Source organism: Euleptes europaea, chromosome 19, assembly GCF_029931775.1.
Source record: "Euleptes europaea isolate rEulEur1 chromosome 19, rEulEur1.hap1, whole genome shotgun sequence".
Classification (NCBI taxonomy): Eukaryota; Metazoa; Chordata; class Lepidosauria; order Squamata; family Sphaerodactylidae; genus Euleptes; species Euleptes europaea.
In genome coordinates this window covers 29,145,037-29,164,505 of record NC_079330.1, presented here as the reverse complement: position 1 = coordinate 29,164,505, position 19,469 = coordinate 29,145,037, and the positions used below count along the sequence as shown (strand labels likewise).

The 19,469-nt window shown below is 47.5% G+C and overlaps 1 protein-coding gene across 1 annotated transcript; it reads right to left on the bottom strand.

Annotated features, from left to right (window-relative positions):
• Window positions 1-549: 549 nt before the first annotated feature.
• On the bottom strand, window positions 550-17,847 carry CTNS (cystinosin, lysosomal cystine transporter). Its single transcript, XM_056865028.1, has 11 exons — window positions 17,832-17,847; window positions 16,986-17,084; window positions 13,927-14,005; window positions 13,270-13,354; window positions 12,685-12,788; window positions 12,049-12,180; window positions 10,121-10,220; window positions 9,001-9,120; window positions 5,444-5,614; window positions 2,092-2,209; window positions 550-680 (listed from the first exon to the last, which is right to left on the bottom strand). The coding sequence occupies exons 1-11, from the start codon at window positions 17,845-17,847 to the stop codon at window positions 550-552; spliced, it is 1,155 nt and encodes a 384-aa protein (XP_056721006.1).
• Between the last annotated feature and the right edge of the window lie 1,622 nt (window positions 17,848-19,469).

Genomic DNA, 19,469 nt, shown 5'->3' with positions numbered 1-19,469 from the left:
GTTATTAACAGGCCTAGGTGTTTTACACCAACTGCCACAGGCAGTCTTAGGATACATTTGTAGAGGAAAAAGAGCCTCCAGAGATAGTCTGACGTTTTCCAGCCTCTTCCTCGTTCCAAACTGAAGGAATCGCCCACAGCTAATCTGGAACAGGGTTTACTGGTTACTTCCGTGTCTCCAAGCACATGGCCTTGATCCTTAGAAGCATGGATGTTTGCTCCCTGCTTCACCTCCTGTTCCTGGCCATCTTCTCTGAAGGTGATTACTTTGTAAGCAGATGTCAACTGGCTACTGGTAAAAAAGATTAGCACACAGTATTTTAATATCCAGTCTCCTGCCTTCTTTCCTGTGAGCTGAAGGGGTCCATTCCTCTGAAGACACCCAGGGAGGGTGGCAGCACACAAAGGCACGAGGGTGGCAGGAAGGCACCAGTGGTTTGTGGTCCATGTGAAGGAAGTCTGAAGTTGCCATCATTCCACAGCAAGGATCCTTCTTGGAAGCATGGTTGGGTGTCTCAGGACGGGCAGCCCGTTCGTCAAGGCAGAGATTTTAACCCATGGGCTCATAGCCCGAAGATCTATACAAACAATAGTGCTGGATGATGAAGACAATGTCAAAAATGATGGAGAAAAGGCCTAGACCAAACTTGGTGGGATCTCCAAAGACCAGCTTCCACTCATCTAAAAGAAGGGGAGGAGAAAGGGCTCTGTAAAATTAAACTACAGAATTTCAAGCAACTTGTTTTGAGAGGACACAGAAAATATTTTAAATTTAGCAGGGGAAAGAGGCCAAAAGGCTTTAGAAAAAGCCTGACAATTGTATGGAAGGTGGGTATTCCCCCCCCCCCACTCCCTTTCTCATAACACACTTGGGATTAAACAACAAATTGCTATTGCATTTAGGATAGATGGACAGCGGAGCTTCACAGGTCAAGTAAGCATCTGAGATCCACTGTCCCCCAAGCTGTGCTTATGGCTGACAACTGAGGACAGCTTTTGCAGAAAAGATGGATGCGGGAGGGGAAGGAATGCAGCCCTCCGTAAATGGCCACGATGGGTAGCCGCATTAGTCTGTCACTAGCAATAGAAAAGAGCAAGAGTCCAGGAGCATCCTAAAGACTAACAAAATTTTCGGCAGGGTATGAGCTTTCATAAGCCACAGCTCCCTTTTTCAGATACAGTTAGAATGTGATTCCATCTATCTTTAAGTAGAGAAGAGTGAATTAGACACACAAGGGCAAGGTCAAAACCAAGTAAATGACATTAGCAGGCATGATTGGATTAGGTGTGATATGCAGAAGGGTAGTAGGCCTGGAGAAATTAGCATTGGTAGTAAGACAGGAATCCCAGATCTCTATTAAGTCCAGGAGAATGTGAAGCTGAAGACTATGCATTCTCCTGGACTTAAAAGAGATCTGATTCCTGTCTCATTACCAATGCTAATTTCTATATGCCTACTGTGTGTGTTAAGTGCCCTCAAGTAGCTTCTGACTCATGGAGACCCTATGAATCAAAGTCCTCCAAAATGTCCTATCCTTAACAGCCTTGCTCAGGTCTTGCAAACAGAGGGCCGTGGCTTCCTTTATAGAGTCAATCCATCTTTTGTTGGGTCTTCCTCTTTTCCTGCTGCCACGCCTGCAACCCCTCCGCATATCACACCTAATCCAATCACGCCTGCTAATGTCATTTACTTGCTTTTGACATTTACATTGCCCTTGTGGGTCTAATTCACTGGTCTCTACTTAAGGATAGGTGGACTCCCATTCTAGCTGTGAAGAAGTGAGCTCTGGCTCACAAAAGCTCATACCCTGCCGGACATTGTGTTAGTCTTTAAGGTGCTACTGGACTCTTGCTCTTTTATGAATGGTGTGATTTTTAACCAATGGTTGTCAGAAGTGCTGGTTGATGGAGCCTCGGTGTACAGAGGCAGCTGGCATGTAAGCACCAATGGCTCTCTCTCTCTCTCTCTGTCATGCCCTGCTTGGGAGCTTCTGCAGCTAATGGGCAGAACCCTGTGGGAAACCAGGTACTGTCCCAGATGGGGTTCCATCCTGCACTTGGAGGGCAGGCGATTCCCTTTCCTCCTGCTTACCGTTGTTGTAGGACTGCAGAAACATCTGCAGCAGACTGAACGAGCCACCCGTGAAGTCCAGCAGGACGTTACCAATGCTCCAGCCTTCGGTGCTCTTGCGGCGAAAGTTCATGTAGGCCTAAGATGGGAGAGAGAGGCCTGGTGAGTGAGGCCCAGGCTCCTTCGCTTTGGGCCACCTTAGAGAACTTCATGGGTTACTAGCCTGCCTGTCCGTGCCATCAACGGCCTGAGCAAGAACACACACAAGAACGGCCCTGCTGGATCAGACCAAGGACCATCAAGTCCAGCAGTCTGTTGACACAGTGGCCAACCAGGTGCCTCCAGGAAGCCCACAAGCAAGACAACTGCAGCAGCATTGTCCTTCCTGTGTTCCACAGCACCTAATATAATAGGCATGCTCCTCTGATACTGGAGAGAATAGGCATGAACATAAGAAAAGGCTACATTGTCAGTGGCAAGATTTGTTTCAGTCCTTATATCCCTCCAACACTAGATATATGCTGCTCAAGATCAATTGATCAAGGAGCTTCTAAGGGATAAAAGGAAAAAAAGCTATGCTGGATCAGACCAAGGTCCAGCAGTCTGTTCACTCAGTGGCCAACCAGGTGCCTCTAGGAAGCCCACAAGCAAGACGACTGCAGCAGCATTATCCCGCCTGTGTTCCACAGCACCAAATGTAATAGGCATGCTGACTAGTATCCATTTTAACAAGTAGCTATGAATAGCCCTCTCCTCCATGAACATGTCCTCTCCCGTCTTAAAGCCTTCCAAGTTGGCAGCCATCAACACACCCTGGGGCAGGGAGTTTCACAATTTAACTCTGTGTTGTGTGAAGAAATACTGCATTTTGTCTGTTTTGAATCTCTCACCTTCCATCTTCAGCAGATGACCCCACGTTCTAGTATTATGAGAGAGGGAGAAAAGCTTCTCCCTGTCTACACACACTTGCCCAGATAAACAGCAATTATACCCCCGTCCTGTGGGTGACCGAGCACAAGCTGGCCACTTCTCTGAATCAAAACCCACAGATTTCTGAGGAAAGCGAGGGGAGTCGATTACAACGTTCTGAGGCACCGGCTCGGGCAAAGTTGAGCAACATGCCGGGGAAGTGACTGCTTTGAAATGAGGAACATTCTTGGGGGGAGGGAGCAGCAGCAGACCACATCTCCCCCCACACATGCGCATGCACACACACACACACAGGAAACTGCTTTACCAGTCATAAGACTTTTGGTGGTCGCCGGCCGAGGAGTGTCCGGCTAGCCTCAACCAGGGCCAGGGCTTTTTTTGCCTTGGCCCCTGCCTGGTGGAATAGCTGCTCTAGTGAGACCAGGGCCCTGCGAGACCTCAAAGAGTTCTGCAAGACTTGTAAAACAGAGCTATTCTGCCAGGCTTATGGTTGAGACCGGCTACGGCTCCGATATATAAAGGCTGGCCTCCCTAACCTCCCCACTGCAGTATCACCTTTTATTCCATCTGATGCCTTCCATCTGCTCACCTAGCTGAAGTTTGTGTATTGTGATTCGTTCGTTAGTGACGCCTAGGTCATTTAGTATAATGTTTATACAATTTTATAGGGCTATTTTAAAATGTTTTAATGCTTTTATTGATTAATATGACTTTTATATTCTGTAAGCCACTCTGAGCCTGGCTTTGGCCGGGGAGAGAGAGGTAACAAATGGAAATAATAAATAAATAATTAAATTTTGTAGCTTGTCACCAGTTTGCCCTATTTCCAATGCTGCTGATTTTTATGCTGCTTATATGTGATTAAGAGCCCCGTGGCGCAGAGTGGTAAGCTGCAGTACTGCAGTCCAAGCTCTGCTCATGACCTGAGTTCGATCCCAACAGAAGTCAGTTTCAGGTAGCCGGCTCAAGGTTGACTCCGCCTCCCGAGGTCAGTAAAATGAGTACCCAGCTTGCTGGGGGTAAAGGGAAGATGACTGGGGAAGGCACTGCAAACCACCCCATGAACAAAGTCTGCTTAGTAAACGTCAGGATGTGACATCACCCCATGGGTCAGGAATGACCTGGTGCTTGCACATGAGACCTTTACCTTTTATATGTGATTGGTTATGAAATGATGCTGAAAGATGCCAGGATTTTAACGGGGAGATTTGGCACACGGGAAGAAAAACTGGAGCAATAATGAAGAGTGGAGAGTTCATTTCTCAAAAGGTAGTGGGTTCTAGATCAAATCAAGCCTGAACTCTCCCTAGAAGCCAAAGTGACTAAACCGAGGCTTTCATGCTTTGGACACATTATGAGAAAGCAAGAGTCACTGGAAAAGACAATGATGTTCTGGGTCACTGTGTGTAAAGTGCCGTCAAGTTGCAGCTGACTTATGGCGACCCCTTTGGGGGGTTTTCATGGTAAGAGACTAACAGAGGTGGTTTGCCAGTACCTTTCTCTGCACAGCAGCCCTGGTATTCCTTGGTGGTCTCCCATCCAAATACTAACTAGGGCCGACACTGCTTAGCTTCTGAGATCTGACGAGATCAGGCTAGCCTGGGCCATCCAGGTCACTAGTCATCTTTTATTTGTCTCTGGATTGTATGATCTGCTTCCTGTTATTAGATATATATTTTAATGATGAATTTGTATTCACATTTTAATATTTTATGGGAAATGTTTAAATCTTTAACTGATGTTAAATTATGTTACTATTTTTTTAATGTAGTTGATTTTATTTTGGCGGAATTTCTACCTTATTCTGTATTATTGCTATGGCTTTTTTTGCTAATGCAATGAAGACTTGATGATGACAATGATGGTAGGTAGGGAAAGTTGAAGGCAGAAGGAAAAGAGGAACAGATGGATTGACTCAAGAAAGGATGCCACAGCCTTCAGTTTGCAAGACCTGAGCAAGGTTGTTAATGACAGGATGCTTTGAAGGTTGTTAATTCGTATGTGTGTGTTAAGTGCCGTCAAGTCGCTTCCGACTCATGGCGACCCTATGAATGAAAGTCCTCCAAAATGTCCTATCTTTGACAGCCTTACTCAGATCTTGCAAATGGAGGGCTGTGGCTTCCTTTATTGAGTCAATCCATCTCTTGTTAGGTCTTCCTCTTTTCCTGCTGCCCTCAACTTTTCCTAGCATGGCTGTCTTTTCCAGTGACTCTTGTCGTCTCATGACGTGACCAAAATACGATAGCTGCAGTTTAGTCATTTTAGCTTCTAGGGTCAGTTCAGGGTTGGTTTGATCTATAACCCATTGATTTGTTTTTTGTTAATTCATAGGGTCCGCATAAGTTGGAAGAGCCATGAAAGCATGTAACATACACAAAAGAAATTGAAAAAGGGATATTTGGAATAAACCCACGGGTACTCCTTATTTCCAAAGCCTGCTTACCTGTGGGAAGTACTTGACAAGGGTAACTCCCAACTTAATGTAAGAGAAGTAAAACAAGAACTGAAGCCACGTGATCTCCCGGACAACAGCCACAAACAGGGTGGCGAAGACAAAAATCCAGGCGAGGGCCAGCAGCCCAACAACAATCCAAGAGACCTTCTGGCTCCCTTTCTGCGAAGGCAAAAACAACACAGGAAGGTAGTAAGTACACAACGATGGGGGAATCCTGCTGTGAACAGCACGGTCTCCCATGATGTTGGGCCTGGTCTGGGAAACACCAAGTGCAGTTGTCTATAATGGGGATTCTTCACCTGGGATGATGCCTCTGGGGCCGTGTTGGCGAACCTATGGCACGCGTGCCACTTCCGGCACGTGTAGCCTTCTTTGCCGGTACGCGTGGGTGAGCTCCAAAAGGCCTCCTGGGTCGTCTGTGCCCCTCCCTCTCTCAGCTGAGCTCCCCCCCCACCGTCCGTGCGTCGGCGGGTCAGCTTCCTGCCACGCACGCGGCTGGCTTCTTCCTCTTCCCCCACTCTTGCCCCGCAACAGCTGATAGGCGGCGGGGAGGCCAGCAGCAACGAGGCGGGGCCTCCTCCTCTAGGCTCCAGCAGCAGCTCCTCATCACTGCCTTCCTCCTCCTTGTCCCCCTCAGGCGGCTCCCAGCAGTCCAGCTCCAGGCTGCAGCCGCCACCGTCCTCCTCCTCAGGCGCCTCTCCCCCTGCCATTTTCGCCCGCCTCCTCCTCCGGGCGCTCGTGGAGGGCCAGGCGGCCCCTCAACAGCTGCGCGTCCGCCGGAGAAAGGCCTGCCATCTCCCGCCGTCCTCCCCCTCTCCCCCGTTCGCGCTCGTCCCTGACTCCTGTGGTAAGCTTGTGGGGTAGCCGGAGCCACCCTCGAGTCCTCCGGCTTGGGCGTGGCTTCTGCCTTCTCCCTCCCCGCCCCCTAAGGTCGCCCGCAGGCTGGCGGGGTCGCAAGTGCTGGTGCGCTCGCCCTCGCTCTCGCCGCCCCCTCCTCCCCTGCCCCCGACAGCAGGTGCCCAATGCCGCCGCACCAGGGCCCAACGTCTCCGCCGTCCCGCGCCGTCGCCTCCCCGCCTCCCCAGAGCTGTCGGTAAGGGGTGGGGAGAACTTCGGGTGTGCATCCTGGAGCAAGTCCTGGGTGGGGCTTGAGGCCCGACCCAGGACACTTCCTTCCTTCCATCCTTTCTTCCCCAGTTCCTTCCTTCTCTTTCCTTTTCCAGTTCCTTCCTACCCCTTTCTCTTTCTTTCTTTCTTTCTTTCTCTTTCTTTCTTTCTTTCTTTCTTTCTTTCTTTCTTTCTTTCTTTCTTTCTTTCTTTCTTTCTTTCTCTGTCCCTCCCCCCTTTCTTTCTTCCTTCCCCAGTTCCTTCATTCTCTTTCCATCCCTCCCCCTTCCCCTACTAGGGCTGCCAACCTCCAGGTGGTGGCTGGAGACCTGGCAACCCTAGCAATAATGTCCAGTATTCAGGTTAAATTGATGTATTGGCACTTGGCGATAAATAAGTGGGTTTTGGGTTGCAGTTTGGGCACTCGGTTTCTAAAAGGTTTGCCATCACTGCTCTGGGGGGTTGCCTGGCATCCAAACACAAGGACAGGTGACCTTCAACCAACTCCACCTAGTGGCAAACCTGAAATTCATCTCTAGTTTTCTTAACCTAAGGACCATTGTTCTTTCCTTTGCTTCTCAGACTTGCTGGGGACCCTTGGCTCCATAGGTACTTAGGAGACATCTAATTAACTACTGGCTTTTAGATTCTCAACAGAGATTGCCCCCCTTGGCTGAAACTGATTTTGCTCCCAGCACAGTGTCATCCAATGAAGTTTGCAGCCATTCTGATATTCTGTTTGAAGGTTCCAGATCTCTTCATCATGCCCCAGAAAAACTTTTGGTCTCATATCTCACAACATTTAAATACAAGCTTGTGTATGGGGTGTTCAAACAAGCAATCTATATAGGAATATATTTAACACAGTGACAATTTGAAGAAGGAGAAGAGTTGTTTTTTATATGCCGACTTTCTCCACCGCTCAAAGAAGAACCAAACCGGCTTACCATCACCTTCCCTGACCCCACAAGAGACACCTTGTGAAGTAAGTGGGGCTAAGAGAGTGTAACTAGACCAAGGTCACCCAGCTGGCTTCATGTGTAGGAGTTGGGAAACCAACCTGGTTCACCAAATTAGCATCTGTTGCTCATGTGGAGGAGTGGGGAATCAAACCCGGTTCTCCAGATCAGAGTCCACTGCTCCAAACCACAGCTCTTAACCACTACACCACACTGGCTCTCTTTGGTCTTTTATGTATGGCTGTTTGTGTTGATTATCCAACCATCAGGGGCCACTTCACTCTCCCCTTGCATTTCCCCATGTTTTCAATTTCTAGATAAAACAGGTCTTTCAAAATGCGGGCAAAATGCAGGGAAATGCAGGGGGAAAGCGAGGTGACCTCTGATGGTTAGAAATGGAATGCATAATCAACACAAAGACCCAAAGTCGTCGGAGGGGTGACAATGAGTGAAACAGCCATGCATAAAAGACCTTTGACTCTTCCCCTAGGTGGTCCACGGGTTCACCACTGCATTCCTCCTAAGCTATGGCAGGTCAGGATCTCCCATTATCTTCATCTACCCTTTCAAACATCAGAGCGGAAGGAAAGTATCCTTTTTCCTTATGCTGTAAAGAGTCATATATGGAGAAAGTGCCCTATAAAATAAAGCCACCGTTTATTTTATTCTATTTTGCCGACAAGTCACAGCTGACTTATGGCGGCCCCATAGGGATTTCAAGGCAAGAGATGTTTGGAGGTGGTTTGCCATTGCCTGCCTCCGTGTCACGCCCCTGGTATTCTTGGAGGTCTCCCATCCAAATACTAGCCAGGGTCAGGGCTGAGAGTGTGTGACTGGCCCAAGGTCACCCAGCAAGCCTCCATGGTGTGAGTAGGGATTCGAACCTGGGTTTCCCAGGTCCTAGTCCGACACCTTAACCACTACACCATGCCAACTCTCATCTCATACCATATCTAATAACTCATGTTGTGTGTATTGCAGTACCAGCTGTCATTCAAGAGACATGACCCTGCTTGCTCTCTAAGGCCTGGTCCACCCATGTGGCAGAATAAGGAAGTAGAAGCGAGTGGCCAAGACTGTGGATGGAGGGCCAGCTTTGGGAGTGTTTCCTTCTGCTAAAGCCTCCCTGCAAGCAGAAAAAAACAGGAAAGCAAGCAAAAAATAAACCCTCTCCATGCTCCACTAGTTTTCTACCCAAAGAAACATCCATTCCACCACCACCTTCTTGAACACATGAAGCTGCCTTATACTGAATCAGACCCTTGGTCTACTCAAGACTGGTAGCAGCTCTCCAGGGTCTCAGGCAGGGGTCTTTCACATCACCTACTTGCCTGGTCCCTTTAACTGGAGATGCCGGGGACTGAACCTGGGACCTTCTGCATGCCAAGCAGATGCTCTACCACTGAGCCATGGCCCCTCCCCTTGAACAATGACCCTCCCTTTCTCAAGACCAGCAGAGCAGAAGTGTGGAACAGCCACCTCATAAATGCAGCACTGGAAAATTATGAAGAGGGTCACAGCTACAGCATGGAGACTGAAGAACACGTCGTTACTGTCCACGGGGTTCAGTCCATTGGGAAACTGCTGCAGGAACTGCTCCTGCACAGGGGGAAAAGATACCCGGGTGAGTTAGAGATGGCTGGAAGATGAACTGTACTAAAGGAAAAGAGCAAATAGCCATACACTACAGCAGTTCAAGACTTATACGTCAAACAGTAGCTGATTCCGAACATAGTTGGAGTCCTCACTGAAGAAGACGTTTCTTCTTCAGTCAGCACTCTATGGCCCATTTGTGTGTGTGTGTTAAGTGCCGTCAAGTCGCTTCCGACTCATGGCGACCCTATGAATGAAAGTCCTCAAAAATGTCCTGTCTTTGACAGCCTTGCTCAGACCTTGCAAATTGAAGGCTGTGGCTTCCTTTATTGAGTCAATCCATCTCTTGTTAGGTCTTCCCCTTTTCCATTTATGCATGGCCAATTTTGAAGCTCGTTCAAAGCTCTTTTTTAAAATGCGACTTAAAAATGCCTATTCACGGTCCCGACGCAAAAGGAGAAATTCCATCCACCCCCCACTCGCCTGCTCCTTCGTTCGTTTGCATAGCCGTTAGCAGGTGCATAGCAAACATGCTGCTGTTTTGTATGGTTCCCTCTTCGCAGCAGCAGCAGCTGAGCAAACACAAAAGGTCGTGTTAAATGGGCTCTTTTGGAATGCGAAGCAGGTATGCGCCGGCTTCGCAGTCACTTCTGGAATGATGGTTCAGAGTGCAAAAATCAAAGAAATCTGCGGGGCAATTCAGCATGGAACGCGCTGCTAATTACTATGCAAAAATGGCCAATGTTCGGAATCTGCCACCATTTGACTTATATGTCTTGAGCTGCTGTAGTGTATGGCTATTTGCTATTTAATATTTTGCATTTTGAGAAGGCACTTAATGTTAGTAGTAAATTACACACCAATACAATTTATTCAGAGTATATATTTTCATTGTTATTACTTTTGGCTACACGTGCTGTGACTTTTGATGTTGATCCTTTTACAGCATTGTCCCTGTATTGTTTAATACTAAAAGGAAAAGAGGGCAGCTCCACAGCCAGCCTACCTTAACGGAGCCGATCCAGAAGAGCCCAACATTGAAGACTGCATAGGCGATGAAGCCCGTAAGGTTCAGGGCGATGAAGTCGAAACTCAGCCCCACAACGCTGGTGAAAGACACAGAAGTTAAAAGTAGAGGCATCTCTGGGCAGGAGGTGTTCAGCGCACCGAGAGAAGGCCCAAAGGGAACCTCCACATTCAGAGGCAGTAAACCTCTGTATCCCAGTGCCAGGAGGCAAGATCAGGCGAAGGCCTCAGCATCCATGCTTTGTTTTTGGCCCTCCCAAGGAACTGGGTGGCCACTGTGTGAGAGAGGATGCTGGACTGGATGGACCACTAGTCTGATCCAGCAGGGCTCTTCTTGTGTTCTTATGTTCTTGGGGAAGGGCCATAGCTCAGTGGTAGAGCATCTGCTTGGCATGCAGAAGGTCCCAGGTTCAGTCCCCGGCATCTCCAGTTAAAGGGACTAGGCAAGTAGGTGATGTGAAAGACCCCTGCCTGAGACCCTGGAGAGCCGCTGCCGGTCTGAGTAAACAATACTGACTTTGATGGACCGAGGGTCTGATTCAGTAAAAGGCAGCTTCATGTGTTCATGTGTTATGTTAGGATTAGACATCCTGAGAATCTCTCCTTTCAATTAAAGCAAGATGTAACGTTACTAGACCTCAGGGGTACGGACATTAGACTGAAAAGCGTGTTGGTAGAACAACAGAAGCCCAAAGGGGGAGAGGAGCAGGACTGGGTTGGATGTTAGTTTGGCCCAAATATTGTACGTATCGCACTTCACAGCAGGTAGGACCGGCCATTTATTTAATAAATTAGAGTGCCACCTCTCCAGAGAGCTGTTTGAGGTGGCTCACAAGTAAGAACAGCAACAAAATTATTAATATTAAGAACAAGTCTGATAAAAATAAAATACAAGTTGAGTATCCCTTATCTGTACATCTGATATCCACTGATCTGAAAACCGGACCTTTTGAGCCGGCATACAGGCACTCACAGGCCCTCAGTAGTGCCACTAATGGTTCAATGTACACAAATTTATTAAAAATATTGTTTAAAATTACGTTCAGGCTATGTGTATAAAAGTACATATAAAACATAAATGAATTTCGTGTTTAGACTTGGATTCCATCCCCAAGATATCTCATTATGTATATTTAAAAATTCAAAAATATTCCAAATTATGGAAAGATCCAAAATACAGACCACTTCTGGTCCCAAGCAGTCCGGATAAGGGATACACAACCTATATATAGACGCTGATAAAGCCAGGTCTGTAAATGTGATGGCTCTGCCTATGAGCGCCCTCTGCTGGCACCTTCTACAAAACCCAGAGTTTTTACTTCAAAAAGATCTGCCAAGTTGGGCGATCTGATCTCTTTCCCTGGAAAGGAAGCAAGTGGACCAGTTTCCTCTTTGGCCTTGATTCATTCTCAGGGGCAAACTAAGCCATGGTTTACAGTTTTTGCCAGCAATCTCATCGGAAGAGATTGCTTGTTTCCCATCACCCCTTTCTGTAGCAGCCTGCCAATCATCTTGAGAGCCAGCGTGGTGTAGTGGTTAAGAGCGGTGGTTTGGAGTGGTGGAGTCTGATCGGGAGAACTGGGTTTGATTCCCCACTCCTCCACATGAGCAGTGGAGGCTAATCTGGTGAACTAGATTTGTTTCCTCACTCCTACACACAAAGCCAGCTGGGTGACCTTGGGCTAGTCACAGTTCTCTCTGAACTCTCTCAGCCTCACCTACCTCACGGTGTGTGTTGTGGGGAGGGGAAGGGAAGGTGATTGTAAGCAGTTTTAATTCTGCCTTAAGTGGTAGAGAGTCGGCATATAAAAAACCAGCTCTTCTTCTTTTTCTTCTCCCTGCCAATCATCTGGGCTTCTCTCATGATACAGGAAGGAGGCTGTAGGGTCACGGGCCTTCCCTTCTTACCTTTTGCGTTTCCAGTTCTTAAACGCTTGCGGATAGAAAGAGATTGACCAGGCGAAGAAGTAGATCCACCCGATTACCTGGTCTAGAATCCTCAAAGCATTGCTGTGGATCACAAGGAACTGGATTCTTGGCCTGTTAAAGAAATGTCAACAGGTTGCCTGTTGGATTCTCCTCTGTACAGTTATGAGAGTTGACCAGCCAACAGCACGTGACTGCTGCATGTGCATGACCCCCCTTGGGGTGGGCAGCAGAGATGTCTGTCACAGATGATGGAACCATATGCCAGACTGGGGTTGCAAGAACAGAGAGGCTCTGTAGAGACGGACTGGGGCATTTTTATTTTTAAAAGTCTGGGTGCTCTAAGGCAAAGCTTCTTAAACTGTGGGTCATGACCCAATATGGGATCGCGTAACTGAATGTGGGGGTCGCGAAAAATCTGGCAACAGTAAAAGGTTTCTGAACCTTTTATCAGCAAATGTTTGATTTGTATACCTATTTTATATACCTATATACCTGGAGTTGCATAAAAATTTCTTGGGCAAGAAGGGGTCATGAGTGGTAAAAGTTTAAGAAGTCCTGCTCTAAGGCAGGGTGATTGTAGCATTGTTACTGGAGACCCCAAAGAGTTCGGCTTACCCAGTCTGGCTGGATTGGTTGGCACAAAGATACACAGTCACCTGCCCAACATCTTCGGCTCTCACTTGGAAGTTAGTCTTCTTTAGGCCCACAGGTATTATTACCTGACAGACAAGATAAGAGGTGAGAATTGCACCCCATCTTTTCCAGTGCTCCCAGATTATCTTGAATTCTTAATCATTCCGATTTTTCTTCTTGGCCAGACATAATGCCTTACCCCTCAATTAACAGGAAGATTTTTGAAAACCCCAATCGAACAGAGTGTGAAAAGGCAAAGACAAAAACAAGTACCCATTTTTTATTCAGTTGTGTAAGATCTTCTTTGATTACTCCATTGATTTCACACTTTCCTGTATGTTCTCATGACTACCACTTAATCTATCTGCTGTCTGGTCATGATAAGGCTGTTACTCTATCAGTAGTTTACTACTTAACAGCCGCTTTGAAGATACGCCGAAAGTTATAATCAAGTTACACCTAATTGCTCATTTGCAGACAGGCGCTCTTTTTGCACTGGATTGGAGAGTTGCAGGCCTACGTGAGAAGGGCCCAACTCCAAACTCGGACATTCATCCTAGGACTTACGTGATCAGGCAGTTCGATGATGGTTGTGTTCTTGGACGAATACGTGACATTAAACGTTATCACCAGTGCCTCCTTGGCGGGCGTGCTACAGAAAGAGGAAGGAGGAATTAGGGCCATGGAATCGAGAAGAAGCGAGATAGGGCAGGGAGGGGGCTAGAGGACATTGCAAAGCAGGGAACACTCCGCATCCAAAGCAGAGCTTTGGCCAAGCGGCAGAGAGGAAGCTCGGCTGAACGTGTGCAAGGACTTGCCCGAACTGAGCACACAGCAAACGACGCCGGCATAGCATGGTGTAGTGGTGGTTTGGAGAGGTGGTCTCTGATCTGGAGAACCGGGTTTGATTCTCACTCCTCCATATGAGTGGCAGAGGCTAATCTGTGGAGCTGGGCTTGTTTCCCTGCTCCTACATATGAAGCCAACTTGGTGACCCTGGGCTAGTCACAGCTCTCTTAGTGCTCTCTCAGCCCCACCTACCTCACAGGGTGTCTGTTGGGAGGGAAGGGAAGGGGGTTGTAAGCCGGTTTGATTCTGCCTTAAGTGGTAGAGAAAGTCGGCATATAAAAAACAACTCTTCTTCTTTCTAGCCCCCTGCTCCGTTCCCCTTCTACCTATCTTGCACCCACTTTACAGAGAGGAAACATTCACAAGTAAACTCACCTTAAAGTGGCGGTGATGTTGGCCACAGTGCCATTTTCTAATGAAACTTCTTTTGGGACAGAGAGTGACAGGGCTCCGTCTATGAGAAAAGGCCATGATCAGACCAAGCTCTGTTCTGAGGGAGGGGGCGAGAAAACTCAACTGACCTGCTCAAGGCACCCAACAAGCAGATGAACCATTTGTTGTGTCCCCCCCCCCGATAGGGTTGCCAACCTCCAGGCACTAGCTGGGGATCTCCTGATATTACAACTGATCTCCAGCCCGATAGAGATCAGTTTCCCTGGAGAAAATGGCCGCTTTGGCAATTGGACTCTATGGCATTGAAGTCCCTCCACTGCCCAAACCCCACCCTCTTCAGGCTCCACCCCAAAAACCTCCCGCCAGTGGTGAAGAAGGACCTGGCAATCGTACCCCCGGATTTAACATGGAGCCTTCCCCCACATCCTTCGACCTAGTTGTGAAGTTCCCCTTTGACTTTGTCTGGGGCAGAGGTAAACAGAAAGGTTGTTCTCTGGAAATGTGGGGCCCTCGTAAGGCTGGTCACAGGGCGTTGGTTTCCCTGTGCAAGCACAAGCCCCATGACTCCTGGCCCATTTGTAACTGGTAAAGTCACCGAGCCCTTCATTTTTCAAGAGTGGCTCCTTTGTACACAGGAGAGTTTGTAGCTGGGAGGAGGGAGAGTTGTGAAAAGGAGCCATGGCATCAGGCTGTACTGTTAAAAAAGACAATACTTTGTTTGATGCTCAGAGACAAATGTGAAGGTGTTTTCCACATGGGGACAGGTGCTTGTGGTTTCCCTGTTCTTGCTATGGCTACCAATGCAGCAGCAATGGGGCTTTCCCCTTGGTTTCTCTGCCCCTTAGCAGCAGCTGCTCCCACACTAGCAGAGCTTTTTCAGTTGTTTTTGTAAATTGGCAATTGAATATCATTATAATGTTATTAAAATCTGTATCTGAAAAAGGGAGCTTTGACTCTCGAAAGAGTATACCCCGAAAATCTCTATGCTATGGTATCTATGCTACTGGGCTCAAATGTAGCTACTAAAAATCTGGCCATTTATGCAGGGTCGATTTTGATGCTCGCTCAAAGGTGCTTTGTAAAATCCACCCTTTAAAATGACTATTCAGGGTCCCAAAGCAAGAGGAGAAAGCCAAACAAATTCCACACACCCCACTCGCCTCCCTCGTTTGCATAGCCATTAGTGATGGTCCTTTGCTAAGCTAAGCCACGCCTGTGATTTTTCATGGTTCTTTCAGTAAATGCTTTGAGGCGGGGTGGAGCAAATACAAAAGGATGCATTAAAGGAGCTCTTCAGAAATGCGAAGCAGGTATGCCCCGGCTTCTGGAATGAAGGTTCAGCGTGAAGAAATCAAAAAAATATGCGGGGCACTTCAGCTGCTTACCAAGCATAAATGGCCTCTATGTCTCATATTCTCTGAATTCCCAGAAGTCTGTAGCCATTATCAATGCAGAGATACACGTTCCCCCTTATATCTCCACAACGAAAGGGGCTACAGACATACTCTTAAAAAAAGAAAGAAACAGGGGAATTCAGAGAACCCATTACACAGATTGCTATAATGTTATAACAATATTCAGTTGCCAATTAAAGAACAAAAGAGCCCCCTCCCAGGTTGCAGAGGGGAGAAATGGGTACTGCAGGGGCAGAAAAAATGTCTACCTTGTGGATGGGACCGGGAAAACCCAAATTTTCTTACCCACGCAGACACCATCCAGGGCTTTGCTGCAATACTTCCTAGAACTTCACAGCAAAGCAGGTTTGAGAAAGATCAGAGAAAAGCCAGAGAGACCAGGCTTCCTCAAAGCTGCAGGGAAGCAGGAAAAACCACCAGCAAACCCAGGGGCAAACCACCTGTGTTGAAATGGCTTCAGTTAACAGAGGACTGCCATCTTACCATGCTCCTAGCCCCAGGAAAGCAAATTCTGCCACAACTGGAGGTAGGGTTGCCAGGTCCCTCTTCGCCACCAGCGGGAGGTTTTGGGGCAGAGCCTGAGGAGGGTGGGGTTTGGGAAGGGGCTTCAATGCCATAGAGTCCAATTGCCAAAGTAGCCATTTTCTCCAGGGGAACTGATCTCTATCAGCTGGAGATCAGTTGCGATAACAGGAGATCTCCAGCTAGTACCTGGAGGTTGACAACCTTAACAGGGGAGGGTGTCGTCGTCTTCAGACCTTGCTTACTGTCCCCGGGAGGAAAGTCAGTGTAGTGTCAGGACTGCCAATGTCAAGCTAGAGTACCGGATTCAAATCCTCACTCTGCCACAAAGCTCACTGGGCCAGCTTATGATAGTTACCCTTCCCTTCCTCAGCCTGATCTCCCTGGCAGGCCTGTTGTGAGGATCAAAAGGAGGAAAGGAAAACCATGTTCCCTGCCCCAAGCTCCTTGAAGTTGGGGCTGGAGAAAAATGCGAGAAATGAACATGCCCCAGGCCAGTTCATTGCTCAATCTGAGGCATGCTGAGTTTTGTCAGGGGAGGCAGGCAAATCTGCAACCAGTCTTGACTTGCATGCTTCTTTAAAAAAGATTTTATACCACGAAAGCCATCTTGTAAATCAGCAGAAGCAAGTTAAAACAATTGAGGTTGGAATAGTAGGGGGAAAGTGTCATAAAACAATTGAAAACAGCATCAAGACTAGACCGAGGAAGCTGTTAAAACCCTAGAAGCACCCCCGTAAAGCCAGGGGATAAAAGCAGGAGTGTGTGAGGATGCTATGTGGGCCTCTGGAAACAGGGTTTCTCTCTTGGGCAAGCGTTTGCTTTAGCTAACAGCCCGGCCAGTTCAGCGTGACAAAGACGACTCCTTGAAACGAAAATATTAGCTTTTAAACTATCTCTTCCCTCTTCCCCCATACTGCTTTAGTTTGCAACGCATTTTAAGCGCTTGCCGTTGAGAAATTTGCAGGGGTGTGTGTATGTCCCTTTAAAAACAGGCACCCCAACCAGACATTCAACGCAGGAAATCCATTTTTAAAAAAGAAAAACATAAGAAGCAAGACAAGCGTGCCAAGACCGGTTCTCCAGCCTCGTGATCTCTCCCACGCGACGCCCAGCGGCAGACAGCCCAAATCTCAATGACCTCATGACTGTGGAAGGTTTCCGTGTCGGGCAAGTCAAAGCACTCACCACAGTCTCCCGGTGCTAGGAGTAACAGACACCACAGAGAGATGAAGCGACCAGGTCCCCGTACCATAATGGCCAGCTGAAAAGCAGAACGCAAAAGGGGAAAGCCGTCAGCCCAAAAGTGAACTCCAACGTCAAAGGGGGTATTTTTTTTTTTTAATTGATTCCAAGAAGACGGACGCAGAGAAGGAGTTGATGGCCTTTGTGGTCCACACAATATAACAGGAACTTTAATCCAAAGTTTTTTTAAAAAAATCAGTAAATATTATTACAACACAATGCTCGCATTATTCTAGAACATGCATGTCTCTACGCGGCAGGGCCGGATTTAGGTTTGATGAGGCCCTAAGCTATTGAGGGTAATGGGGCCCTTTATATGTCCAGCTGTCCTTTGTCAACAACAAATTGCCGCTGTTTTTTGTGTTGAATATATACTATATGGTAATTTATGGACCTAGCAGGTATCTAAAGCCATTTGCTACATGTAGGTTTTATTTTATTTGTTTTTTATCTTATATTTTGGAAATGTACATCCAGGTTTTTTTTTCCCTTTAAATTTTTTTGTGGGGGCCCAAAAAGAGTGGGGCCCTAAGCTACAGCTTGTTTAGCTTATACGGAAGTACCCGGCCAGGGCTTGCACACCGATTTTTTTAAAACGTTTTTTGGCCACAGAATTAGAGACGTTTGAAGGAACGCTCAAGCTGACAGTGAGCCTACAACCCTTCAAAAGATCAGATGGTTTTGCCACCCCGCTTTCCCTCTCACTTGTGCCTAGCCCCATGGCACGCTGCCCAAAGACATTCAGCAGGGGTCAATCCAGAGAGGATGCCAGTTGCCACGGCTACTCTTTGAATGCTTATCGATTTGGCGCATGGAAGGGCAGGTGGGGCAGCCTCTGCCCAGCACGGAAGCAGCTGTTCACTGCTGGAGGGGGGGGGGGAAATCCTGCCCTTTGAACGGCAGCTTCAGGTGCGGAAACGGGCAGGTGAAGGTTTTCCTGGCACGGAGGTAAACAACGTCCTCTTGTAGTAGAAAAGGGCAAGAGTCCAGTAGCACCTTAAAGACTAACAAGAATATTTTCTGGCAGGGTAGGAGCTTTCGTGAGCCACAGCCACAAGAGTCCAGTGGCACCTTAAGGATTAACACGAATATTTTCTGGCAGGGTAGGAGCTTTTGTGAGCCACAGCTCACTTCTTCCGATACCAATAGTAGAAAAGGGCAAGAGTCCAGTAGCACCTTAAAGACTAACAAGAATATTTTCTGGCAGGGTAGGAGCTTTCGTGAGCCACAGCCACAAGAGTCCAGTAGTAACTTAAGGACTAACAAGAATATTTTCTGGTAGGGTGTGAGCTTTCGTGAGCCACAGCTCACTTCTTCGGATACCAGTAGTAGAAAAGGGCGAGAGTCCAGTAGCACCTTAAAGACTAACAAGAATATTTTCTGGCAGGGTAGGAGCTTTCGTGAGCCACAGGTCACTTCTTCCGATACCAGTAGTAGAAAAGGGCGAGAGTCCAGTAGCACCTTAAAGACTAACAAGAATATTTTCTGGCAGGGTAGGAGCTTTCGTGAGCCACAGTTCACTTCTTCGGATACCAGTAGTAGAAAAGGGCAAGAGTCCAGTAGCACCTTAAAGACTAACAAGAATATTTTCTGGTAGGGTGTCAGCTTTCGTGAGCCACAGGTCACTTCTTCCGATACCAGTAGTAGAAAAGGGCGAGAGTCCAGTAGCACCTTAAAGACTAACAAGAATATTTTCTGGCAGGGTAGGAGCTTTCGTGAGCCACAGCCACAAGAGTCCAGAAGCAACTTAAGAACTAACAAGAATATTTTCTGGTAGGGTGTGAGCTTTCGTGAGCCACAGCTCACTTCTTCGGATACCAGTAGTAGAAAAGGGCAAGAGTCCAGTAGCACCTTAAAGACTAACAAGAATATTTTCTGGTAGGGTGTCAGCTTTCGTGAGCCACAGGTCACTTCTTCCGATACCAGTAGTAGAAAAGGGCGAGAGCCCAGTAGCACCTTAAAGACTAACAAGAATATTTTCTGGCAGGGTAGGAGCTTTCGTGAGCCACAGCCACAAGAGTCCAGAAGCAACTTAAGAACTAACAAGAATATTTTCTGGTAGGGTGTGAGCTTTCGTGAGCCACAGCTCACTTCTTCGGATACCAGTAGTAGAAAAGGGCAAGAGTCCAGTAGCACCTTAAAGACTAACAAGAATATTTTCTGGTAGGGTGTCAGCTTTCGTGAGCCACAGGTCACTTCTTCCGATACCAGTAGTAGAAAAGGGCGAGAGTCCAGTAGCACCTTAAAGACTAACAAGAATATTTTCTGGCAGGGTAGGAGCTTTCATGAGCCACAGCCACAAGAGTCCAGTAGCAACTTAAGGACTAACAAGAATATTTTCTG

Excerpts from the sequence above, each read along its gene's own strand:
- CTNS (XM_056865028.1), bottom strand. Across the intron at positions 14,006-16,985 it reads TGTCTGCCGCTGGGCGTCGC|ACGGAGCCCTGTCACTCTCT; the intron begins GTGGGAGAGATC and ends CTTTTCTCATAG. Across the intron at positions 13,355-13,926 it reads AACATCACCGCCACTTTAAG|CACGCCCGCCAAGGAGGCAC; the intron begins GTGAGTTTACTT and ends CTCTTTCTGTAG.